The sequence below is a fragment of the Melitaea cinxia genome, chromosome 3 (genome assembly GCF_905220565.1).
Source record: "Melitaea cinxia chromosome 3, ilMelCinx1.1, whole genome shotgun sequence".
Lineage (NCBI taxonomy): Eukaryota > Metazoa > Arthropoda > Insecta > Lepidoptera > Nymphalidae > Melitaea > Melitaea cinxia.
Genome location: NC_059396.1, coordinates 9,904,530 through 9,932,067, shown reverse-complemented (window position 1 = coordinate 9,932,067; position 27,538 = coordinate 9,904,530). Strand labels below are relative to the sequence as shown.

At 37.8% G+C, this 27,538-nt stretch overlaps 2 protein-coding genes across 2 annotated transcripts in view; one reads left to right on the top strand and one right to left on the bottom strand.

The window, feature by feature from the left end:
* Positions 1 to 16,111, top strand: part of LOC123669774 (sodium leak channel non-selective protein) — a 32,505-nt gene extending 16,394 nt beyond the window's left edge. Inside the window, exons 22-37 of the mRNA XM_045603364.1 lie at positions 131 to 251; positions 323 to 456; positions 831 to 996; positions 1,640 to 1,834; positions 3,211 to 3,428; positions 5,749 to 5,972; positions 6,212 to 6,348; positions 6,602 to 6,738; positions 7,350 to 7,509; positions 7,643 to 7,744; positions 8,081 to 8,144; positions 8,258 to 8,348; positions 10,816 to 10,895; positions 14,301 to 14,453; positions 15,686 to 15,819; positions 15,872 to 16,111. Coding sequence (XP_045459320.1) covers positions 131 to 251; positions 323 to 456; positions 831 to 996; positions 1,640 to 1,834; positions 3,211 to 3,428; positions 5,749 to 5,972; positions 6,212 to 6,348; positions 6,602 to 6,738; positions 7,350 to 7,509; positions 7,643 to 7,744; positions 8,081 to 8,144; positions 8,258 to 8,348; positions 10,816 to 10,895; positions 14,301 to 14,453; positions 15,686 to 15,819; positions 15,872 to 16,111 — 2,356 coding nt within the window. The remainder of the gene's footprint in view (positions 1 to 130; positions 252 to 322; positions 457 to 830; positions 997 to 1,639; positions 1,835 to 3,210; positions 3,429 to 5,748; positions 5,973 to 6,211; positions 6,349 to 6,601; positions 6,739 to 7,349; positions 7,510 to 7,642; positions 7,745 to 8,080; positions 8,145 to 8,257; positions 8,349 to 10,815; positions 10,896 to 14,300; positions 14,454 to 15,685; positions 15,820 to 15,871) is intronic.
* Positions 16,112 to 17,506: 1,395 nt separating this feature from the next.
* On the bottom strand, positions 17,507 to 21,233 carry LOC123669773. Its single transcript, XM_045603363.1, has 8 exons — positions 21,102 to 21,233; positions 20,462 to 20,536; positions 20,215 to 20,378; positions 19,824 to 20,025; positions 19,547 to 19,725; positions 19,222 to 19,402; positions 18,722 to 18,937; positions 17,507 to 18,127 (listed from the first exon to the last, which is right to left on the bottom strand). The coding sequence occupies exons 1-8, from the start codon at positions 21,231 to 21,233 to the stop codon at positions 17,885 to 17,887; spliced, it is 1,392 nt and encodes a 463-aa protein (XP_045459319.1). The 3' UTR covers positions 17,507 to 17,884.
* Between the last annotated feature and the right edge of the window lie 6,305 nt (positions 21,234 to 27,538).

Here is a 27,538-nt window from a genome sequence, read left to right as displayed (position 1 = left end):
TGTGTAAATAAAAAAAGGTTACAAATCCCTGCATAGTTGAATGACCTCGCATTTGGTTTGTTTACATTTGGTATCTCGGCTCGTTGAACGCACTATAGTGTATGTTTTTCATCTACACTTTTTGTTGTAGGGCTAATCCTAAACGGTTTAATTTCGATAACATCGGTGATGCACTGTTGACGCTCTTCGAAGTTCTGTCATTTAAAGGATGGTTAGATGTTCGAGATGTCCTTATTAAAGCTTTAGGCCCGGTAAGTAACCATTACACATTTTTTACTGTGTACTTATTTATTAATTTTATGTTATAATAATCTGTTTATAGGTGCACGCCATATACATACACGTATACATATTTTTGGGGTGCATGATCGGATTGACATTGTTCGTGGGTGTAGTGATTGCAAACTATTCTGAAAACAAAGGAACTGCTTTATTGACTGTTGATCAGAGACGATGGTGAGTTTATATTGAACATTAGCAGAATTAATTGCTATTACGAATACACTCTTCATTAATTCTTTCTCCAAAGGGACTGTCCTGAATTATTAGATAAAAAGTGCCAAAAAATCTAATTGGGTCATAGATTCACATTTTAACGAGTTTTATTCAAAACAAATAAAGTAGTTTCTTCGGTCCACGGCCAAGAAATTCATAGATGGTAAAGGAAAAGGTTGCAGTTTGGTTCTAGTGTAAATGGATGTCCTCTAACCAAAATCTAAATCTTTTTTGTGCAGAATTAGACCTTTCACATTTTTGTCATAAGTAAATGATTCGGATTATTTTATGTTTAAAGGTAACGCGTTAATTAATACAAAAATTACTGTTTCTAGGTGTGATCTCAAGAAAAGACTAAAAATCGCTCAGCCCCTGCACCTCCCTCCTCGACCGGACGGCAGGAAAGTGCGTGCATTCGCATACGACGTCACTCAAAACTTAACTTTCAAAAGAGTTATTGCAATCGTCGTTCTCATAAACAGCGGCTTATTGGCTGTAACGGTTTGTATATGTTTTTTATCATTTATCATCATCATTTCAGCCTAATACAGTCCACTGCTGGACATAGGCCTCCATAAGTTCGCACCAAAAATGGCGTGAACTCATGTGTTTTGCTCATAGTCATCACGCTGGGCAGGCGGGTTGGTGATCGCAGGGCTGGCTTTGTCGCACCGTCGGCCTGTGTATTTCAAAGCCAGCAGTTGGATGGTCATCCCGCCATAGGTCGGCTTTTTAAATTCTAAGGTGGTAGTGGAACTGTGTTATCCTTGAATCGCCTCTTACGACACCCACGGGTAGGGAGGGGGTGGCTATAGTCTTACTGCCGTAATCACACAGTATATATATTTTTAGGTTTAATATTTTAAAAATACACTTACTATAGAATTACTACAGATTCGTTTTATTTATTAGACATTAATCAGGAGATTAAAGAGAATGGAATGTATTTTTATTTGTCGATAGGCGTCACAATTTATCTTTCACTATGCGACTGAGTCTCAGTTGAACTTATGCGTGTCCATAAACCAATAAACGTAATCTGTCGTGTCAAAGATACGAGCTTCACTGGTGCCGACTGCGGTACAGTTGGGCTATTTGAGGCTCGTATAAAGATAGCGTAGTATGAGGCACGTGTGCGCGGCAGTGGTCGCGGCACTCGCGCGACACGGAGCGGCTGGCGCTGACGTCGGCGCTGCTGACGCTGGTGTTCGTGGTGGAGGTGCTGCTGAAGACCATCGCCTTCACGCCGCGCGGCTACTGGCAGAGCCGCCGCAACCGCTACGACCTGCTCGTCACCGTGGGCGGCTGCGTCTGGATCTTCATGCACTTCACGCTCAAGGTACCAGCACCGCTCACGCCCTCAAATACGGCCTACATTTTCTGGCTTAATCAAACAATATAATGGAAAAACGATGGGTACAAAATTACATATAAACATTTAGTAAAATTAAGAGTGCCATAAAAGGGGGTGATAGACGTGCGAGTAAGTTCGCGAACTTGTGGCTCGACGACCTTTTACCCTAAGTACGCGTAACACAAAAAACCGCTGAGTAAGTTCGTTGGCGATCCGACAAGTTTGAAATTTTGCTCGTAACCCGCCTGCGCTCGTGCGTTTGTCAGCACTGCGAGCAGCGAGCCTCAAATTTTAACTGACTTACAGAAAAGTAGGAGGTTCTCAATTCGATTCAGAACCTGACTTTTGACTGGGTGGACCGATTTCCATGATTTTTGTTTGAATCGAAAGGTTTTGTACGTCGTGTGTTTCCATTTAAATTTGATTGCGATCTAATAAGTAGTTTTTGGGCTATATCTAATAATGCGTATTTACGTGACTGTTATTTGGTCAACCTACGATGTGTTACTTGTCGATGTAATTGAAGTCGGTTTTTTTTAAACACGGTTATGTTTCGCTAGTCCGTGCTTGTAGAGTAGATATTTGTAATTTTTATTACTTTTGATTGAGAAATTACTCAAAATGAATTATTTCAGAACTTCGTCTTTTTTTGGTTTTTAAAATATAATAATAATAATAATATAATAATAATAATAATATAATAATAATAATAATATAATAATAATATAATAATAATAATAATATAATAATAATAATAATAATAATTGTGTACTTGCAAGAACATGGTGTTGAAGTTGTACACGATTATCATTGTATAGTCTAAACATGTTCTACCTTACGGTGTGCAAATATTAAATATTAATGTGGTTCAATACAATATTTTTAACATAAACTGTAGATTATTTATCATTGAATTATTTTTACATTATTAAATTATTTATTATTAATATATGATATAATTTGTTCCTAAAACTATATAATTAATATTAATTACCATAATTGATATGTTTCTTAGATGTCACGTTTAATTATCTCTAAGGTCATTAAATTAATATCCTAAATTCCGTAATGCAATACTATTCAATAAGTGATACGATATAATTCCTAAATAACACAAAGCTTCTTCTCTCGACAACATCGCAATACAGAATGAGTAAGCTTGTCACGACGTCGATCCGAGTAAGTACGCGATCTTAAAAACCGCGTACTTTACGTTCGCACGTCTATCAGCCCCTAAAAATAAAGTTAAGTTAGGAAGATTTCATCATTTTGGTACTTGTCCATCATATAATTTAAATGATTTTATATATTTATATAGGAATATCAAGAAACATTTAATAAATTCGTTTTGTTCTTTCCAGAATGATCTTTCTTACTTCATTGGGTTCATGGTGGTAATTCTAAGATTCTTCACAATAACGGGCAAGCATACCACTCTGAAGATGTTGATGTTGACGGTGGGCGTGAGCGTGTGCAAGAGCTTCTTCATCATATTTGGCATGTTTCTGCTCGTGTTCTTTTACGCGCTAGCCGGCACCATCGTTTTTGGAAACGTTAAATACGGCGAAGGTATTGGAAGGTAATTGATTGTACAGTATTATTATTATATATTTAAACGTAATGCGGTTCCAAGCCCAACGTGTGAACATTTAATTACTCGTTGTAGTTCGTGATGGTATGGCCAAGCTCAAACCTAAGTCTAGTCCTAAGTTTAGTCCTTTAAGTTGCATATGTAAGTACCAAGGTATCGAGAGTAACAAACAAATAATTGGAATAACAAAAGCACGGGCATTATAAGCCCGTGGATATATATCTTAATATATATAAAAGCGAAAGGTCACTCACTCATCACGAAATCTCCGAAACTATAACACCTACAAACTTGAAATTTGGCAGGCAAGCTCCTTATAAGACGTAGGCATCCGCTAAGAACGGATTTTACGAAACTCGACCCCTAAGGGGGTAAAACGGGGGTTGGAAGTTTGTATGAAAGCCCTATGTTTTAGAAGTAAGAGACTTGAAATTTAAAATGTATGCTTTATAGATGATGAAAAGGTGTCCAAACAATGTATCTTTAGAAATCAACTCCCTTTGGGAATTAAAACGGGGGGATGGTAGGGTGACTCACTCATCACGAAATCTCCGAAACTGTAACACCTAAAAACTTGAAATTTGGCAGATAGGCTCGATATAGGTCGTAAACATCCGCTAAGAACGGATTTTACGAAATTCGACCCCTAAGAGGATAAAACGGGGGTTGGAAGTTTGTATGGAAGTCTTATGTTTTTGAAGTAAGAGACTTGAAATTTAAAATATATACACTATAGATGGAGAGAAGGTGTCCAAATAATGTATCTTTAGAAATCCATTTCTTTTTGGGGTTAAAACGGGGAATGGTAGGTTGACTTACTCATCACGAAATCTCCGAAATTATAACAGTTACAAACTTGAAATTTTGCAAATAGGTTTCTTATAGGCCATAAACATTCACTGAGAACGGATTTTACGAAACTCGACCCTGAAGGGGATAAAACGGGGGTTGGAAGTTTGTATGAAAGTCCTATGTTATTAAGGTAAGAGACTTGAAATTTAAAATGTATGCTCTATAGATGGTGAGGAAGTGTCCAAATAATACATCGTAATCTATATATATATAAAAGAGAAAGGTCACTGACTCACTCATCACGAGAACTCAAAAACCGCTGGATGGTCCATCCATCCAAGATGGACAAAGATGAAATTTGGCAGGGAGGTAGATTACAGTTAGTAGACGTCCGCTAAGAACAGATTTTGCGATATTCCACCGCTAAGAGGGTTTAATTTGGGTTGATAGTTTGTATGAAGCATATACAGCAGCTATAAGTTCGCCTGATAGGTTATTTACACTGCAGCCTGAAAATAAAACTAAAAATGTGGTTTATAGAGAGGTTTTATAAAAATAACTATTAAATTATACTAAATTGTGCCTTTGAAAAAGTTACTCAGAGTGATAAGTATTTCAAGTGACTGAAATAAAAAAATAATTTGTGTTAAGCATCTTAATAGTAATGCATATCTTTATAACCACGCGGACGTAGTCGCGGGCAACAGTTAGTGTATTATAAAACAAAGTCCCCAAAAGCGTATGTGATCGATTCCCTCAAAATCTACTGAACGGATTTTCATGCGGTTTCACTAATGGAGAGAGGGCTCCAAGAGCAAGATTTACGGAACGGCTAAGCCGATTTTGATGAGAGTTTCACTGGAAGTTTGCCGGGAAAACTTTTTGACAAACTGATGACAACGCGGGCGAAGCCGCGGGCACAGCTAGTAGTTATATAAAATAAAAATAAAGTTCAAACCTAAATACGGTTAGATCTAGAAAAATATCTGTGCATCCTAAATAAATAAGCTACGGGCGGAATAATTAGCTCCTATTTTTGTGCAATATATTCGTCTCGACAAGCCTGTTAGTAAGTTTGAATCCTGTCCCTATTTTAGATATAATATAAAATTATATATTTATTTATATGTAAATACATTGCAAAAAATGTACCTATTTATTATACATAATATCAGCCGGCCGTTACCTAAGACACAGACAATAAGTTTCCTTACCTCTAAGAACCGACGACTGTGCGTACGTTAAACATATTATGTTGTTATTATTAACTAACCGACCTGACAGTCGCTGTAGACTGGTCTTTACAGTCAAACGCAAGAACTGTCATCATACGCGCGAAGTTTAAATAGTCCTTAACTTTTCTTTTAATTCTCCAACTTAATTCGCATGTTTTTTTAATTTTTATTTCGTAAGAACCTTCTGCAAATGACCAAGGAAAATAGCTTATAATTTTTATAAGTATATTATATAGATGCTATATAAAAGCAATCTTTAAACAAGGATGTGTCGTCCGCAGGCGGGCGAACTTCAACTCGCCGATCCACAGCGTGGCGATGCTGTTCCGCATCGTGACGGGCGAGGACTGGAACAAGATCATGCACGACTGCATGGTGGCGCCGCCCTACTGCACGCCGGCCGACAACTACTGGGAGACCGACTGCGGCAACTTCACCGCCTCGCTCGCCTACTTCTGCACCTTCTACGTCATCATCACCTACATCGTGCTCAACCTACTCGTTGGTGCGCGCCCTAATAACGCCTTCTCTACACGGTCAGGTCGCCAAACAAGCGTACGGCACGCCTGATGGTAAGCGGTTACCGTAGCCTAGAGACGCCTGCAACACCAAAAGTATCGCAAGCGCGCTGCCTACTCTACCTCGGACCCTTCTAGCTTTGGCCACTAGAAAGAACGCGCACCACTGGACAATAACTTGAAAAATAATGTTCTACTATGTAATATTATTCTTGTCATCTTCCAGCTATAATCATGGAGAACTTTTCCCTATTTTACTCAAATGAGGAAGATGCTCTACTTTCATATGCTGATATAAGAAATTTCCAGAACACCTGGAATATTGTTGATGTTCATCAAAAAGGAGTAATACCTGTAAAAAAGGTATGTGGTGATAAAGATCACGGCTTAAACTGAAATTAGCTTGACGACTGTTTGTTCCAGTAGTTTCAGTAAAAAGTTGTTGCGGTAACGACCACGGATTCGATCCTCGCTCAATTACTAGATTGTATAGGCCACAAAGATAGTTGTCTCGGTGGTTGTAGGTTTCCAGACTCTACCTCATTATGGTCATTCTACTGAGACACATGGAGTGTATGTTAAGTGTTTATTTATTATTATAATTCTTTTTTTTCAGGTAAAATTCATATTACGATTACTGAAAGGTCGTCTGGAATGTGATACGCACAAAGAGCGACTTTTGTTTAAATATATGTGTTACGAACTAGAGAGGCTGCATAACGGGGAAGATGTGACGTTTCACGATGTTATAAAGTATGTTGATTACAGAATATCACTTTTTTTTTAATATATGGTTTAAGTCTACCATTATGTGTTTGATAATTACTCTTGAAAATATTACCTGTTATGCTCAAAAATTATTACCAAACTAAAATATGCTTAAATTCGGTTCTTAACTTGGATTAAATAATTAAGATACAGTTCAAATATCTTTAAAAAACTTAGTTACTTAATAATAATAATAAATAATAATAATACACTTTATTGTACACCAAAAACAGAAATGATACATATCAAAGAAAGAAAAAATATTGACAAAATATTCATTAGGTACAAAGGGCGGCCTTATCGCTAAAAAGCGATCTCTTCCAGGCAACCTTAGGGCAAAGGAAATGGTCTAGCGTCAGCATAGGTGTACAAGTTACAACAAATTTATTATAAATATTCAAATAATTAAACATATACATACATACATACATACATACTGACATATATACATATATACCCACGTACATGCATACATACATATAAATACATATATGTATACATTATACTTACTAAAACTTGAACCGATGATTGCAGTTAATTACAATATTTTCTGCATAAACTTTTTTATCCATGACCAGGATATTTAAATGTTTCAGCATGCTTTCGTACCGCACGGTAGATATACGTAAATCATTGCAAATGGAAGAGTTACTGGCAAGAGAAGAATTCGAGTTTCTTATTGAAGAAGAAGTCGCAAAACAAACAATACGCACTTGGTTGGAAGGTTGCTTAAAAAAGATACGCGCTAATAGCAGTGTAAGGCACTTTACAAATACCTGAAGTAATTTCTAATAATGTAGCTATTAATTTAATGAAAAAAGGGAATTATATATATTACAGTTAAAATTTTGAGTACGTAATTATTTACATTTTTTTTTCTTTATTTTAGAAACAACAAACGAGTCTAATTGCTGGCTTAAGAAAAACAAACGAGCAACCATTAGACTTTAACACTGAGAAAGAGAAAGAGAAACAAGAAGCGGAAAGTCAGGTAAAGGTAAAATATAGAATAAATAAAACATATATTTAAAAACCATCTAGAGATTAATTGATGAAATTTAACGCTATCATTAAAAAGTTATCAGAACTTGACAGTAACTGTGGGAGAAAATCTAAAAGTATTTTTTATTTTATTTTGGCAACCTTATGTGCACTTTTAATATTACTTAAGGTCGCATCAGTCATCGTTAGCTTGAGACTTTACCGCGATAGAACTCATTATAAATCAATAAGAATAAGCATACAGAATAATTATATTAAGTATCAACAATATTATCATAATCAATAATAATCTATAATATTTTGATACAGTAAATAATATTTTCAGCAAACAACTGCCAACACCGGCCGCGCGGAAATTACTGAATCTACTTCTCAACCGATCATGTCCAGTAAGTCTGTTTTCATATCGAATTAATATTATATGTAATTCTATAAAGCTCAAAGTAAACTAAAAATATTTACTTTAACTTTACCTCCATAAAAATTATAAAATTATTTATAGATGTTACATCATCGCTGGATTCTCAACCTAAGCGCTCGTCTGGTAAAAGCCAATTCAAAAGATCAGGTCTACCAGTAATGACAATACCAAGGTAAGTAATCATACTTTTTTTTACACTGGGAAATACATTTACGCACGGGAGTGCGGCACTTCTTACTAAAATTCAGCGCTACCCTCATCGTCATAATGGGGTGCCACAGGATCGCTAACGCATGCAACGTCACGCCCCGACGTTTGGCCGCCCGTGCGGGCCGCCTTTGCATAAAGAGCACTCACGGGCACCGTGAGCGCTCTATTACCCCGGTGGCAAGTGAGAGGAATGGTGCCCTGCCCTCACTATATTCGGAGGGTGAAGGAGCGCACTTCGGCTTCTCCATCTCCCTGGTCGTCTCCTGCGGATTCTGCATGAATGTCGACTTCGCGTTACCGCTCCGCGGCCTCTTTCAATCGTGCCCTCCAAAAGGACCTCTCTTTCGCGGAAATATACCTCCAACACCCTCTGGAAATAGTGAGGTTGGTCTTCATGAAACTTCAGTCCTCCAGAACTGTCTCAATTGGAATACCCACGTCCAATGAAATGGCCATATCTCCACTGGCCAATGCCTCCGCAGAGAGACCTCAGGTCATTCAGGGTGCCCAGAGTGGAACGGCCCGCCCTGAACCCGAACTGTGCCTCCGAGAGGTCTGGACCTGAATTTTCAAGGTGCCGGATGAGGCGTCCTGCGAGAATCTTCTCAAAAAGCTTGGCCATTTCAATACGTTTCCTGCGTTGACGTGTTGGTCCCTACTGCGTAGTACATCAGCTTGTTCCACTGTCAACGCTACCAATCCTAGCTGGTGGCAGCCTATTCTCAATAGCAACAAAGCGGGCGTCCATCATGTGCTCGACTGACACCATGAGTGACGCCCGTATCCGCCCTCCGTAACGTCCTAACTGTAGGGGACTTGTAAGGAAGTCGGATCCATCCAAACCAAATGCTCCTTTAAGAGTTCCGCCATCTGGACCTTGAGCTCGCCAAGGTCTCTCCTCAGGCGCGTGTTCTCCTGTTGGAGCGTTTTGAACGCGTCCAAGAAGGTATGCTCCATGAGCGCCTTAGGTACAGCTGTTATAGAGGTTACCGCATCTTTCAGGGCCTTAACAAAGGTTCGCTTAAGGTGCGAAGACCTGGTCGCCACTTTGAGAATCATTTTGACGTCGCTCGACGCCGACTTAGGGTGTCAAAGGTGCGGGGATCGCCAACATCCAGGCCTAGCGTCCGTCGGTTCTCCATCGCCTACACTATATCCGCCTCAAGCGCTATATCTTTTTCGAGTGAGGCCTCCTGCTTTTCTCCAAGGTGCCTTCTTGCCGACGCAGCTAGCGTAATTCGGCTCTCATAAATACGGCCCGATAAAGACGAATCCGACGACAAGCGAGGCCGCTTCCCTGGCTTACGCCCTCTCATTTGTATCCTCAGGCTGCCGCTGGAATCAGCGCCAGTCTGCTCCTTCAAAGCATCTGCATCTAACATTTGTAACGGATTAATCAATCATCGGTCTTTAGCCGCGATGGGTAGCAGCTCCCCAACTCAGGAAGTGCTGCCCATCCCGTTGCCTGAGGTGCAATCATGCGTGAAATAATCATATTTATTATAAGTTTTTATATACCAATACGATTTTTAATAATGTATGTACCTTACTTATACATTACACTAGCTTCCCGCCCCGGCTTCGCTCGGGTATTTAACAAAAATTTCCAATCCCTATTTTTTTTAAATAACTTTTTTCCTTTTCGTTTCGAAATCGCTCGTTTCGCTGTTCAAATCGAACTAACTCTGGCGGGCGACACCGGGCTCATATATATTCAGAGAGATAGGCTCTAGGATATTCGGGAAAGTTTGAGAATATTTTCTTTCTCACACCTAGAATGTTCTCGACATTATCGTCTGCCGTAACAATAGGATCCGCAGCTGTGTAGCATACGTATTAAAGCGAGAAATTTAAAAACTTAAATTTTAAAATGTTTTCAGAACTAATTTGAATAACTGAAATTATGTCGCTTTAACTCCAAAATACAAGTTAGCTACTGCTGTTTAATACATAAAATTTAATAACTTTATTATAGTAACAAATGTAATTTAAAACTTTATTGAAAATGGAATTTAAAATTTCGCGCCATTACTACACATGCTGCAATTACTCGCAGCGCCTTTCGAAATGCAACCCAAATAATCGTTGTTCTGAATGAAGTTCAAATACTCGACAACAGATGGCGCCACTACACTTAATTTCCAAGTTGAAGGATTAAAAAGCCCTTTATGTTAAAACGGGAACTTTCTTGTTCGAGGGGGGATAAAGGGCTATCACACTATTTGAGTTCCTTTATCGTGCCGGGACTCCTTTTTAAGTTTTATCGGCACGCACATTTTATCAACTTAGTTTTATTATATAATAATGATATACGTTTTTAACGTATGTACAATTGTACATTACTGAATTAATTTTAATTTCCATTACATTTCTTGCTTAAAGTCGACCAAGCTTTTCATTTAACTTGTTTCTTTACTTTTAATTTTCAGACCCGAAAGTCCTGTCAAAAAATATCTTCAACCGACCTTGAGCGATCCACATCCAGCTCTAAATAAGAAAACGACAATTCGTAAGTTTTCTTTCATGATACTATAGAATGGATACCCATTACATTACTCCACACTCATACTCATCAACACTATCCGTTATCCGTTAGAACTATTTTGAAGCTAAAAGACACCTATAACTTGTTATTGTAATTTACATATTAGCTGTCACGCTCGGTGAAGTCAAGTATAACAATGCCTAACTTGTTTCGACGGTTTGTATGTGTTTCTTTAATAATGGACTTTATTTACTTAAATTAAAGCTTTCTTTAATAATATTTTAAATTAATATAGTTATTTTTATTACTAAAATTGTTTAGAAACGAGATATTGAGACAGTCTCGAGTTCAGTTTCGTGAACAAGACATTCGTAGTTAATGTCGAAATATCGAACTCAGCAAAATGTAAATAAAAAACGTAAATATCCTGTTTTTGAATAATTTTTCTTTTGTATTATATTTTACTAAAATACGTTAAGGAAAATAGGTTTTTGGGTTTGTGGATTATAGCACTGACCAGCAGGCCTAGCATGCGCGCCACGACAAAATTTTGTCTACCCCTTTTCTCGTATTATCTCTCTATGTCTACAGTAGCTAACATGCGTGCACGCGATACTCTTCTCGTTACGTCAATAGAAGAGATAATCATTAAATTTTAGTGATCTGTGATATTTATCTCTACGGAAGCTAACATGACATCGTAATTTTGTCGAATTTTGTCGTTTTAGGAAGAGAAACTTCTCGTTTTCAATATTATCGACGAGAAAGACGATAAATAAAAAATAAATAAAACCGAGTGCCTATTTTTTGTATACCATGGCGTTTCCCTATTATAATTATATAATTTCGGTATACGAAGAGCGGGAAATGCGAAAAGTCGAGTGAAGTGTGCCATATAATGACACAAAAAACGTATTTGCGCCCTGTTGCTTCTTGTTTTACATATATAATTAAATTCATTTACTTACGCCGTTTTATTTTCCATATTAGATTTTTTAAATTAGATATAGACTTTTTATCTTAGCCAAAAGGCCGAGAACATTGTTAAATAAAACATGTGTCACTCGTTTGAAATTATACAAACGTTGGCTCATCCCGGTTTGGCACGATTGGTCAATAACCTTGTAAATTCAACTTTACGACATAAGAAATAAGAATGATATTCAGTTGTGATTATAGTTGATAATGTTTCTTTACTCGACAAGGCGAAGTCTTCGGAAGAGAATTTTGTCTCTCGTAGTGCGCATGTTAGGGTAATCGAGAAAATACTCGATGTAGACATTATCTCTCTCTCTCGTCAAGAGATATCTCGTTGTATGCATGCTAGGCCGGCAGATTTTCAATTTTGAGATAATTATAGTTTATAATATATCCGCCAACCGGCATTGAAGCAGCATGGTGGATTAAGCTCTGATCCTTCTCCTTTATGGAGAAAGAGGCCCAGCAGTAAGATATTACATGCTAAAGATGTATATTTTATATATCGGTTATAAATTAAGGATATAAAACGCCGACGACTCACATAAGTTCATCGTGTTTAAGATCCGAGGATCGTAAATGTTGACATCGATGGGAGTAAAAAAAATCTGCAGGTTCATATTGCCGAGTAAAATGTAGTAAAAATTTAAAATACAAAAATCTGGTAAAAATAAGTTTAAATTTTTAAATGGGTGCTAATTAAGCACACTTTTTTAATAGCATTATTTGCCTCTAAAAATCTACATTGTCTTCTAAATTAATAAGTCAGTCACAAATAACGAGCGTCTGAATGATACTATCTTAGCCAATAGTCATCTTCTATGTCACATCATCACTTCAGCCTATGGCAGTCCACTGCTGGACATAGGCCTCCCCAAGTTCGCGCGAGACATCCCGGTTTTCCGCAATCTTCATCCAGCCTACACAGGCAAACTTACGTAGATCGTCGGTCCAACGGGCCGGAGGACGTCCCACACTGCGTTTGCCAAGACGCGGTCTCCACTCTAGGACCCGTCTACTCCAATGGCCATCGGTCCTGCGACACAGATGACCAGCCCATTGCCACTTCAACTTGCTAATTCTGTGGGCTATGTCGGCTGCTTCTGTTCTCTCGCGGAAAGTCTCTTTTCTAATCCTATCTTTGAGAGAAACCCCAAGCATAGCCCGTTCCATCGCACGTTGAGCGACTTTAAATTTGTGGACTAGTCCCTTCGCCAGTGTCTTCGTCTCGGCTCCGTATGTTAACACAGGCAGGACGCATTGCTCGAAGACTTTTGTCTTCAAGCATTGCGGAATCTTCGAAGTGAAGACTCGAAGATGCCTGTCAAACGCCGCCCAGACCAACCGAATCCTCCTGTCGGCCTCCTTCTCGAAGTTGTTGCGACCTAGTTGGATAGTATGGCCTAGGTAAATATAATCCTGAAAACCTTCGAGAAGGGTACCATCGACCGATACTGGTCTCGGTATAACTTGGTTGTTAAACATAACTTTAGTTTTGTCCAAGTTCATACAGAGACCAACACGCTGAGAGGACTCATTTAGGCCGGCCAGCATGTGGCCTAACTCATCCAACGTCTCCGCAAAGATGACAATATCGTCAGCGAAACGAAGGTGAGAGATAAATTCACCGTTCACGTTAATGCCTCGTTCTTCCCAATCTAAGGTTTTAAAGACATCCTCCAGCGCAGTTGTAAACAGTTTCAGTGATATTACATCTCTCTGTCTTGCCCCACGCCGGAGGGAAATAGGACCTGTTCTCTGGTCCTGGACATGAACGGTCAACGTTGCCGCGTCGTTCATACATTTCAGTATCTCGATATATCGCAAAAACCAAACGTCTCTTGCTATTGTTACGAACACACAAAGAAACTAGCGCCATCTAGCAGCAACCATTGAAACCACACAAAGACAGCGACAGCATGAAACTCTCTACTCAATACTAGATGGCGTTAGAGGAACTACTGTGGAACTATATAGAAGTATAGTCTCGAAAACCGGGTACATGCGCGAATTTTCCAGAATGGTCTGGGCCTCGTCTCGGCCGATATAAATAGTCGCAGGGAGGCGAGCGAGTTCAGTTCAGTTTGAGCGATCTTCGAGGCGACTTCAAAGTGAAAGCTAGTGATCAAGAGTGGTACCAGCGAAACCTACGACGTTGGCTACGACTTAGGACATCGATAGTGCTTAGTGTTTGAACCTAGTGCTTTGTGTTGAACCTAGTGCTAGTGAATAAAGTCTTGAAAAGAGTCAGCAGGTCTTTCTCTCCAAATCCTTCGAACCCTAACACGTAACAACTGAGAAGTGGGATTTGGAGATGCCATTGACTCCGAGAGAAGACTTCAAGGGCGTCAGGACAAGGGCACAACGAGCTGCGGAGGCCACACCCACTGGGAACCAAGCTCCGCCCACTGACCCCGCCTATCATGCCCCGCCTACTGACCACGCCCCCAGGCCACGCCCACTCGGATACAGGCTCCGCCCACTCGGGCTCAGGGCCCGCCCACTCGGACTCAGGCCCCGCCTACTCAGACTCAGGCTCCGCCTACTTTGTCTCAAGCCCCGCCCACTGGATCCCACTTCTGACACCAGTTACCCCGGCTCCACGTAGTCTTGTTTGCCTTACCCTTTAGAGTATTCTTTAGAAGCCGGAGGCGTGGAGGGAGGGCAGTAATAAAGCCGAAGACATAATAGGAAGGTAATCTCTACCGGGACACTTTAAGTAACTTAATATGTTGATTTTGACTAAGTTAAGGTTGCACATAACACTAGGTATATTACCTAAGTTTGTAGTATACCCAATTTAAGATATAATTTTTTTTTTTTTGTTTAATTTTGTTGCTGCCTTAACTTTCATTTATTATTATCTAGTTTTTTTTAATTTATTTGTATTATTATTCCTGTAAATGACATTATTTTGACTATCGTTAAGTGTGTATATCACCTTATGACGAAATAAATGTTGTCATTTCATTTCATTTCAGTGGTATCAATGAACTACCTATAAAATGGCAATAGTGCACAGATAGCAACGGGACACACTTTTATTAATTAATTATATTACCTATATAAAAAAATTGACTTTATGTTCCGACGAAGTTACAAAACGCCAATTTCATATGCAAGGACCTAACATAAGACATCAAATAAGATATTCTATTAGCTTTTAATTTTTTAACTCAGTATGTTTAAGATGTCATCACCATTGATTGTCAAAATTTGGCTAAAATTGGCACCTTCACTTGCGTAACAAAATGCAGACACCCACGCTCGCTCGGGTGTCTGCGTTTTGTTATAACGGGATTGGACTGCCCTCCCTCCACGCCTCCGGCTTCTAAAGAATACTCTAAAGGGTAAGGCAAACAAGACTACGTGGAGCCGGGGTAAGCTGATTCCGTTCTGTGACCATTTTGAGGTATAGAGTTATAAGTCAATGTCCGTTAGATTCCTCCCAAATAAAAAAAAACAAATTGAACATTGCGTTCGTTGCACGGACGACAATAAACAAATACATGTGACTAATTCGTCGTCGGTACATGAATCAAATGGCGTTCTCTGATTGGTGCAAATGGCCGGTCCCTGTCGTCTTTATCACGTGGTCAATAAAGAAATCTGTGGCTTGACTTATAATTTCCCTTTTTAAATTAATGCGTACTACATAAAAGGTATTATAAAAACAGTAGGACAAGTCGTAAAGATATATTTTACAACATTAATTATGAAAGATATCATTAGCGTCAAAATTTAAAACAGTAGGAAATGAAGTTTACTTTAGTTACTTAAGCACGGCAGTCTGGTAAAACAACAGAGTAAGAAGAAAACGTTCGACTTTTCCCCAGCGCCGGCCCCGCCGCCGGCAACTAAGAGCAACAGCCGCGGGGCGAGCGGCGGCGTGGGCGCACACTACAGCGCGCCGGCGCCCGCGGCGCTGCACGACGTGCACTCGTGGTGGGGCGCGCAGCTCGCCTCGCACGCCGCGCACTAGCCCCGCCGCCGGCAACTAAGAGCAACAGCCGCGGGGCGAGCGGCGGCGTGGGCGCACACTACAGCGCGCCGGCGCCCGCGGCGCTGCACGACGTGCACTCGTGGTGGGGCGCGCAGCTCGCCTCGCACGCCGCGCACTAGCCCCGCCGCCGGCAACTAAGAGCAACAGCCGCGGGGCGAGCGGCGGCGTGGGCGCACACTACAGCGCGCCGGCGCCCGCGGCGCTGCACGACGTGCACTCGTGGTGGGGCGCGCAGCTCGCCTCGCACGCCGCGCACTAGCCCCGCCGCCGGCAACTAAGAGCAACAGCCGCGGGGCGAGCGGCGGCGTGGGCGCACACTACAGCGCGCCGGCGCCCGCGGCGCTGCACGACGTGCACTCGTGGTGGGGCGCGCAGCTCGCCTCGCACGCCGCGCACTAGCCCCGCCGCCGCCCACCACCGCGCACGGAATACCACCGGCGACATCGTGTCTAACGCGAGAATGTTGTCGGTTCTATATATACTACTATAGGGTAATGGAATGGTGTAGAAGAATTATTGTTGTTTATATACAAAAAATGTATGTATTGATAAATTTGTAGTTATTTCATTCGTATTTTATTTTTGTTTCTAAATTTAAAGAAGTAAATAAGAAACTCGATGCTACAAGTCGTCATCTAAAATCATTACTGAATTCCTTACAAGATAGCCATTCTTGTATTTAACGACATTGCGTTAAAAACTTTAACAGCTTTAAAGTTAACTGCTGGAACATTATCCTATATAGAATGCGGTACCAGTAGTTTAGCTTCGGGTAGAATTATTATGACAGATTTGTAAACATCAATAAAAAGTAGTTATATAATTCTCCATCAATAAATTGTATTTTGTGTCACTGATAGTTTCAAAAGAGCTAAACTATTCGGCTGCCATTAATTAACTTGATAAATTTTTATTTATATGTCGTGTATATTAATGACATGAACCTGTGGATGCCTATGTCCAGCAGTGGACTGCGATAGGCTGAAGTGATATATGAATACTTTTCACCTTGTTACTAATGACTAGAACTTTTTATTGCCAAAACTATTTTGTTTAAAGTAATTAAATTTGTTATTTTTTTTTTTTTGTGAACTCGAAAATCTAAGCTGATAAATACTTATCGTTAGCTAGACATTTTTCATTTATGTAGAGTTCTCGTCTCTCTCACACCACTGATTTGACATTTATTTTTACTACTACGATTTTGTTAATTCGACTGTTGGCTATTCATTTTTGTTGGTTATTCAATTTTTGATATATAAATCATTTCTTATAAAATATTTTATAATTTTAAAATAACCTATTATCTGTAATTTATTAAGTTCCTAATATGTTAATTAAATCTAACTTAAAATCGAAACAGCTTGTTCTTATTTGTCAAAATGTGTTACATTTTAATTACCTTACAAATATTTATTAATATGTATGTTTAAAATAATTGTCGTGTTATTAATGTCACTGGTTTTTAAAATGACATTGTGTTAAATAGGTTAGAAAAATTCGTGTGTATCAATAATTATCTGTTACCATATTCATTATGTGTTTTCTTTTATAATCAAATGTTACAATCTATTGTTCTGTTTAGAATAATAGTTTCAAACATATGAGATAGGAAGTTGTTTTTGAAATGAACCCATAGTACTTAATAAAAATTATATTTTAATACATTACTACACATATTATCACATAAAATTATATATATAAATTATAATCAACATTAAATAATTGAATGATTAGTAGCAATTACACAAAATATGTAGAAAAAAAATAGTTTGCGTATATAATTATTACTATTATAAATATATCTAATCACATCGATGGTATATTTGTTTAAATAAGTGTGAAATTGAAATAACCTTATTTAATAATATTCTAGTCCTTCTGTCTCGAACTTCGAAAATTAAAGAGTAATACACTCAACGGCACATCCTCAGTGAACGATGCGAGTATCGTGAGCATCACCAAACTGGCGCAAAGTCAGTACCGAAGCGGCGCACTGCGTCGTCAGTCTATAAGCGTCGACTAGGAGACGTCACTGTAAGTAGTGGCACATCCCCAAGGCGAAGAGCGCGACGAGGGCGAGCGCGAGCAGCAGGGCGACGAAGCGGCCCGCCACCGGGTAGCGGAAGAGCTTGGCGCGCAGGCGCAGCGAGGCGGCGTAGGCGAGCACGGCGCCGATGTCCTCGGGCGACGTGTCGCGGTGCAGGAAGGGCCGCGCGCTCAGCTCGTGGCCCACGCCCTGCGCGCGCCGGCACTCCGCGGACAGCCGCGCCGCCTGCGGAGCGCGGCCCGCCGTTAGCGCTCAGCGGCCTCTAGGGCCGGAGCGTTTGCCGGCCCATAAGGTAACGAAAGAAAGCAAAGGCAGGGTACGTATGTGCGGCTTACGCCGGCCCACATCCAAGTTGCCCCAGGCCGTAGCCCTTTCGGCCCTAGGATAAATACGTAATCAACGGCGCACTGAGAACAAGTACATGTGGGCTCGATGTCACTGACGGTCTAGCAATGGTGAGCATAACATCTTGGGGTCACTTGGGGTCGTTCATTAATCACATGTTTTTTTTTAGCAACCTACTCCCTTTCCCCCTCATAGTAATGAAGAAATGGCATTTAGTACTTATATATGATATATATTAATGCTTTTCCCGACCGATGGCGGGATAACCATCCAAGTGCTGGCTTTGAAATCCACAGGCGACAGTCAGCCCTGCGGTCACCGACCCGCCTGCCCAGCGTAGTGACTATGAGCAAAACACACTAGTTCACGCCATTTTTGACATGAACTTGGAACTTAGACTAATAATGAGTATTCAGTTTATGACAGATACAAAGCAAACTTTAAGTCTGAAACATTCCTTACACAAAACATTACCTGTATAAAAGGTACTATTACAGCTGATATCCAAAGTAGTTGATTGAGAATACTGATGCCAGCTATAGGTTCAGTTCCGGTATCCACTTTGTCTAGATTTAGTAACCACATGATACCGGACGTCGCCCAGGAAATATTGACGATTGTAAATAGACAGACGGCTGGTGCTAACTCGTTATTTAAATACTTGAGCAATTTTCGAAATTCTGAAATTTCCTGCAATAAAAAATACCAATATGAATATAATTACGAAACACAGATGGAATACAGATGTATTATTATATTTAACTGGCTCTGCTGCAGTTCCGTTCGCGTGTCTCGATAAGTACACTTTATGCCACATGTTAATCCGGTTCATTAATTATTTTCGATAAAATTAATATCAAACAATATCAATTCAATAGTTTTAGTCGAAAAAGTACAAAAATAGTTTATCTGTTCTTTACAAACTTTAGCATTTTTAGCAAATTATCATACAAATCGTTTCAACGTCAACGTACCCTCATCCAATTTAAAGGAGTAATAGTCCTATTTAAGAGACGTTCTCTCAAAAACATGAGATGAGCTTGCAACAGTTGAGCTTGAAGACAGTAGCTTGTAATGACTGTAGCTTGCACCATATCGTGGATCAAAGTGCATATAATAAGTAGTATTTTCAAACCCAGAATCATTTCACTAGAGCTAAAACATAATTTGTGTATAGAGAGATAAATAAGATATAAAATCATGGTTTATGTAAATTGATGAAACGCTTATTTTAATTGTACATATAATTGCTCGACTCTCGTATGATATGTACCAAGGTAATGCTAAATTTTTACTTGCCTTGTCTCCATCCATCTGAACATAATAGCACCTTTCGCCATCATTAAATTAACAGAGCATAATGAAATACACATCCACAGGATACTTAAAATTATGAAGAACCATAGCATTCGCAGTAAGCGTTTTGGTTTAGCCGTGGTGGGCATTCCTTGAGGCGCGTAGGAAGACAACAAAAATACCTATAAAAGCAAAAATTAATAATTTTATTTTTCAACACCCAACCATATCTATTGTTAGTTTAAAATATTATATATATTAGATATTTGCAAAGCCTCACCCTCTCCATTAGATTTTGTAACTGTTCGTTATCTGCTATTCTAAATAGATATAACGCGTAAAAGAATCCTAAAAAATGTAAAATGCTTGGCCCAATGTACGTAAACGCTACATTGCCATAACAGACTTGTTTGTATGCATCGTATTCTAAGGAAGAGGTAAGTGCCAATGGAATTAACTTATAGCAGAAGCCCCTGTCTCGCCTGAAATTAAAACATATATAATTTCAAAATAAACTGTCAGTATATCTACTAATATCCGCGAACCCGCATTGGAGCAGCGTGGTGGATTAAGCTCTGATCCTTCTCCTACTTGGGGAAAGAGGCGTATGCCCGGCAGTGGGATATTATAGGCTGAAGCGATATCTATTATACTGTTTAAAAATTATTTACCTGAAACAGGCCATGTATTGAAGTATATATCCTAAACACATAAATACTGCAACCTGTGCTGAATGAAAATGGGAAAAACAAATGGCCAGCTTTGTCGAATTCGATGCATCTACTACTGGCCTCAGTCCCATTATCGTAAGAATTTTTAAATAAGGAAGCAATATCTGTAAAAAAAATATGAATACAATATAATGATAAGACATGTAAGAGAACTGTGCGTAACATTTTTTTTATCACATAAATTTACCTTAGATTTACAATAATGTAAAATCGCAGACGTACTCATGTATTCAGTATCTGGAGATTCTGTTATTTCACCGATCTACGATTATAAAAAAAAAAATTATTGTTACAAAAATAATAATTACCAATACACAATCAAGTGCGTTGTTCTATAAAGGATATCTTTCTTCTTAACATATATGCCAAAGTTTGTGATCGTGAACGGATTGACTAATTGTTATCTCATCATCATCACAGCAGCCTTTCGCAGTCCACTACTGGACATAGGCCTCCACAAGTACACGCCAAAAATCCACAAACGCCAAAAATGTTATCTAATTGTTACTATCACGTAAATTTGCGTAATGTAGATCGCTAGAGATTCAGAATGACACATTAGCTACTTTGGATTCCAAAATTTCTTCAGGATCGGTAGTTACAGGAATTAGGTATAATAGAAACGTACAGCTATGTAGGTACCTACAGTTACAAGAAAGCTAACCAATTCTATCCAGCAAAGAATACTCTTTAAATTATTTGTTTTTTTCTATAAATAAACAAGTTTCAATGTCCAATAAAAAAAAAAAACTGTACTTAATTAAAAGCGCAGTAATAAGTAAGCAGTAGTGAGCATATCTAGAAGAAGTTAATAAAAGTATACTCACTTCGACACTGTTGCCGTCAAGGCTTGATCTAGTTGATCTTTCCATTGTTGGTGCAATAAGCTTGTCGTTCTCCAATACATGGCTATCCAGGAGATCGCTAGCTAAACAGTGGCATAAAAATTCAATAACCATTTTATTACTCATATCTATAATTTAATTATAGAAATATACATTATACTAAAAGATAACTCTTTAATAGGTTTACGTTGATTTTATTCACAAATGACTCTAATGAGCAATATACGTTTGTAATAATATTGGATTACCTATATCAAATCTTATATCTATGTACTTACTACTTTTGTATGATCCATTGTCGTTATGCATTATTTTATTTATAATAAACCTTAAATATTAGCATATTTTTTTTAAATATACCCACTATTACTTTTTACTTTCGACATTGTATATCCGCGACTAATAAACTGCATTTTAGCACGACATTGTTTATCACATGCTATTAGTTGTTTGATGATAGTAAAAAATTACGACAGTTATACAGAGGTAAAAAACATTTTTTTTATAATTTATGAATAAATATTTTTCACTACGATTTAAATGCTTATATCGATCAATATATAAAATTTTAAACTGGTAAGTATTTAAGTGCGTGTGTAGGTAGGTATGCCTAATACAGAAAAGCTAATTATTACTAATAATGTCACTAAACCAGGAAAAAGCATTATTTGTAAAGATATTAGTGTCAGTAAAAATATAAAAAAAAAATATTCATCGGATATAATTTTAATTAATTCGTTTTCAGAATTTAATAACAAAATACTACAAAAGTTGATACAGACTGCAGTCGACCAAACGGTTCGTCATATATGCGTTGAACCCAGATACCCTCGTTTTATTAGATAAGAGGATTGAGAAAAATATTTGTTTTTACTGTCTGTACATTCAACTTAAATACATATCATTATTTATATGAAATTGGTGTTTATGCTATTTTCAACCACTATCACAAAATAATTAGGTAATATCATAAATACATTAAATTACGTATGTGCAAAGTGTCTTATGATAGTAGGTTGGGGAAAATGTTTTTTTGTCAATGTCTTACTTTTTGGTTGTATTGTTTGTAAGTGATTGGTTTTTGATACCATGATAGGGTGAAATTTTAAAAATTGTAATTAAAAAGTAAAAACAGTTTCCCGCCACTTTTAATTTGTTTTTTTACCCGCCATAATGGGTGAATCCAACGAAAAAAAATTAAAGTTTTTCTTTCAGAAAATTTGGATGTCAAAGATGCATTTCGCTTTCGCTGTCCAGTTACGGATAAACGTGACAACATTTTTGAAAACGTGAAGCTGCATCGACATTAGACTAGTTACGATATAGCTGAAGATCTGAGAATTTGCCATAAAACATTTTTAACCATTTGAAAAAGGCTGGCCACATAAAAAACTCGATATATGGGTGTCATATGAATTCTCTGAGAGAAACCTGCAAAATCGTATATCATTTGCGATTCTCTTAAGATGTAATGATATCGAACCATTTTTGAATAGATTGATCACTGTTGGCGAAAAGTGGAACATCTAAGATAAAAGTGTACGCAAAAGATCGTAGTCAAAGGTCGGTCAAGCTGCACAGACTATCGCGAAACCCGGTCGGACAAGCATAGGATGATGTTGAGTATACGGTGGGTTTGGAAGGCCATAATTCATTATGAGCTTTTACCGCCGCGCAAAACCAACGATTTGGACTTTTACTTTGGATTTCAACAGCTGATGAGACTTTTCAGTCAGCATCCAAATCATAAAGATTTCAGTATGAAGTCTTTTAAAAGAACTCTTAAAGATTTTTCATGATGACATCTAAACGTCTACGTTAGGTGGCGCTATTAACTTCTTGAGTAGATCTTAAAATGTCATTCAGACGTAGGATCTAAAGTCCAAATCATAAATCTGAGCTCATATGGACTGACCTATAACGACTTTTTTGCTATCTGGGTTAGTAACCAAAATTGAAAATAAGCGGCCAGAATTAATAAACAGAAAAGATCGGGTATTTCATTACGACAACCCCTGACCACGTACGTCTTTAGCCACTCAACAAAATTTGAGACAGTTTGATTTCCCAATCAAGTAAGTCTTCATTAATGCAATCACCATATAGTTCTGATTTTGCACCCTTAGATTTCTATCTGTTTCGGTCTCTTCAGAATTCTTTAGGTAGTGTAAAGTTAACATCAAGAGAGGACTGTCAAAACTACTTGTCGCGGCTTTTTAATGAGAGGTCCAAAAATTTCTATAACAACGGAATCCTGTCACTACCTACGAGATAATATGGCGGCAAGTTATCAAACAAAGTGTAACATATATTATTATATTATAATTAATGTAAATATTTTTTTTTAAATCTTACCTTGAATTTCTATAAAAAATACGGAGAAACTTCCCCGACCTAATACAATGCAGAAGTATTTATAATTTGTAGTAAATATACAAGGACAATTTCTTCACGAATCCTATTGTTAATTAAAGATTAAAAATTAAAATTTTTAAATCAATATACCTAAATGTGTTTGCACGCAAACGAAAAAAAACCGACTTCAATTACATCGAAAAGTAATACAACGTAATAGTAGACGAAAAAACTAGTCAAGTAAATTCGCGCTATCAAATATTACTCAAAAACTAGTTATCAGATCTAGGTCAAATTTAAATGACTACATGACAATCATTAGCTATCAATTAAAGTAAGAATCTTTAAAATTGATAAACCCAATGAAAAGTTATGCGGCTTAATACAAGTCGGCGAAAAAATAGTCTAGTAAAATACACATTAATAGATATAACTTTAAAAGTACTTGTCAGATCTCAATTAAATTTAAATGGCACCAAATGACACGCAACACCTTTCAATTAAAACAAAATTCATCGAAATTGGTCAAAAGTTCTGATGTAACATACATTTTTAAAAAATACAAGCGAATTGAGAACCTTCATTCTTTTTTGAAAGTCGGTTAAAAAATAGCTCATATTTTCTGTTTGCGATGTTTTTTGTATTAACTTTATAAACGGTCTCTCCTTAGATAAGAACACACACATACACACACACACACACATCAGCCTATCGCAGTCCACTGCTGGACATAGGCCTCCACAAGTTCGCGTCAAAAGTGGCATGTGTTTGCAGTGGAAATGTGTTTTGCCCATAGTCACCACGCTGGGCAGGCGGGTTGTTAACCGATAATAGATAAGAAACCTAATGTCTCTGTTTTAGGCAACTGATACATACACATATTTATATATTTTTAAATTAAACCCTTGTTAGGCGCGTGGTCAGCGCTGGATTTATATTTTTTATGAGTGTAGGCCACTTTATTTCTGCCGCCCCATGTACCTTTCTAAAATAATAATTTTCCATTTGTAGTAAAGGGGCTAGAAGGGGCCTTTACTACAAAAGGAAAATTATTATTTAAATAAACGAATGAATTAGTCATTAAGAAAGAGAGAGACTTTTATCCTCTGAAATCAAGTGACCGTCCTCTGAAATCTGCCGCCCCTAGGACGCGGCCTATACGGCCTATTTATAAATCTAGGACTGCGCGTGGTCGAACCCACAACTGGCCACAACCTTGAAGCAAAAAGCATGGACACTGCCGATTGCTACCTATATTTTAAGTACATCCGTCACTGACCGACAATTATACTGTTGACGTTCGAGACTAGAGAAAACAATCTCGACTCGAGATCGATAATTTTAGATTGTAATTTTTAATCGTGCGAGATCTAATCTCGGCATAAATATTGTAAAATACGGATGACTGAAAAGCGATGAAAACGGCTTGGTTTTGCTTATGAGATTAATTAAGATATAATTGTCTTTGCAGGCAAACGAAAAAAACCGACTTCAATTATATCGACAAGTTAATACAACTTGGGTAGACGAAAAATTAGTCAAGTAAATACGCATTATCAAAGACTCCAAAGGTTGTAATCAGATCTCGATGAAATTTAAATGTGGCCACATGATAAACATCGACTTTCGATTAAATTAAAAATTATCAAAATCGGTACACCCAGTAAAAAGTTATGTGGATTTTCGAGTTTCCCTCGATTTCTCTGGGATCCCATCATCAGATCCTGGTTTCCTTATCATGGTACCACACCAGGGAGATATCCCTTCCAACAAAAAAATAATTATCAAAATCGGTTCATAAACGACGTAGTTATCCCCAAACATACATTAAAATATACATATACATTATATATCTATACTAGCTGACCTGGCGAACTTTGTACCTCCTTCTTTATTTTTTTCTTAAATATAATAATTAATATATCAAAATAAAATATAGCCTATCTTTCAAGTTGGATCGAACTGCACATGGTGTGCGAATTTTATTATAATCGGTTAAGTGGTTTAGGAGTCCATTGAGGACAAACATTGTGACACGAGATTTATATATATTAAGATATAAAATTCTCGTGTCGCGGTGTTTGTAGTTAAACTCCTCTGAAACGGCTTGACCGATTCTCATGAAATTTTGTGTGCATGTTGGGTAGGTCTGAGAATCGAACAACATCTATTTTTCATCCCCCTAAGTGACGGGGGGGGGGGGGTTAATAACATCTATGGCAAAACAACATTTGCGGGGTCATATATACGGTCGAATTGAGTAACCTCCTCCTTTTTTGAAGTCGGTTAAAAATATAAATTAAAAAAAAAACCTTTATTGTCTAATATTACTAAATGAACCGTATTTTTCAAATCAATCGACAAAAACAATAAAAGGACACTGTCGATTAAATGCGGAAAAAGTCTAATTTCTTAAAATGCAAAGAGTATTGAGATTGCTCTCTTACAAACGGCACCTTTTTTCAGTAACTACATACCCAGCAGCTAAATGCCCTCTGATTCAACACTGATTGGCACTAGTATGAGTAAACAGAAAAAACTATTCCTCGTTCCTTCACACTCACATAGATCTATCCCTTTTTTATGATAGACCTATCTAAACTCATATAAACACGCAAAAAAGGACTTAGATTTTAGATCTCGCAAGATCGGGATTACATTCCTCATTCAGGTGCATATTAAATTTTAGGTGATTTTTTTAATGACATTCTTTTTGTGAGATTAATCCCGTGCTATGGTTTAAAAATCAAAAATGTACCCGAAATAATTGTACTTTATAAGATATTTAAAATAGTACATTGACGATAAATTTATGCAATTTAAAAAAAAAAAAAAACTTATAGTGTACTTACTCTGTTTACTTTATAACAATGTAGATAATTTATTTATTTTATTTATTTATTTTACAGGAAAACTTACAGCTAAATTAGATGGATTTAAATATACAAGTAGGTACATAAAGGCCAATTAAAAGTTTCCACATATAGTTACACAAGTGAACTTAAATATAGGACAGACACGTGCACTAATGCGCTAACAAAAGACTAGAGGACTAAAGTTAAAAAAATAAAAATAAAAATATAAATTTGTTTCCCTAGGCCAACAGTCTACCTATGGTGAAAAAACTGATCAGCCGTTTAATAATAAGACGTTTTAGATAGTGACTTGTAGTGTTAAACAGGTCTAAATCCAGTTTATCTGCAGTCTCATTGAAAAATCTGCTCTGAAAGTAACGATTCTGGCTATAATTAGTTCTAGTACTGGGTATATGGATTTAACAAAGTCTCCTAGGTGATGAAGGAACCCTCAGACCGATACGTTCTAATAGCTCAGGACAGTCGACCGAGCCATTTGCAATGTTCAATAAATAAGCTAGAGCTATGCGTCTCAGCTATGCGTCTTCTATTTTGTAGCGGTAGGACATGAAATTTACGACAGCGTCTCGAATATCCAGGTATACATTCTTTTGTTCTGAATTGTAGATACGATAAAAAGCGTTTTTGTAGACGTTCAATTCGATTAATATAGGTATTATAGATAGGGCCTCTTCCTCCTCTTAGGGATCAGGGTTCCTCTTTCAGGGAACGTCTAAACAATAAGGAAAGAGGAAAGGCTAGACTCTTGGCGCGCCTAATAATAAATACGGCTGGAATAGCGTCAGGGCCGGCAGATTTACTGATGTTCAATGATTCCAATAACTTTTGTATTTCAAACTGAGTAATTTCAATATCTTCAATATCTGACAAGGTCGCCGCGGTCGCGGTGCTCTCAGCGTAGTCAATAGTGGCGTTAATATTGGTCAAAAATATTGATTGAAAATACTCACTAAACATACTGCAAATATCTTCCCCTTTATCACTTGATTTATGGCCGAGACTCATCACTGCAGGATACGTATTATTGTGCTGATATAAGCATTATCCCTACTAATATTATAAATGTGAATGTAAGTTTGTTTGTTAAGATTCACGCGGAAACTACTCAACCGATCATCATGAAACTGTACACACGTTCTTGGAGGTATTAGAAGTGACATAGGGTACTTTTTATGAAAAAAATATTTA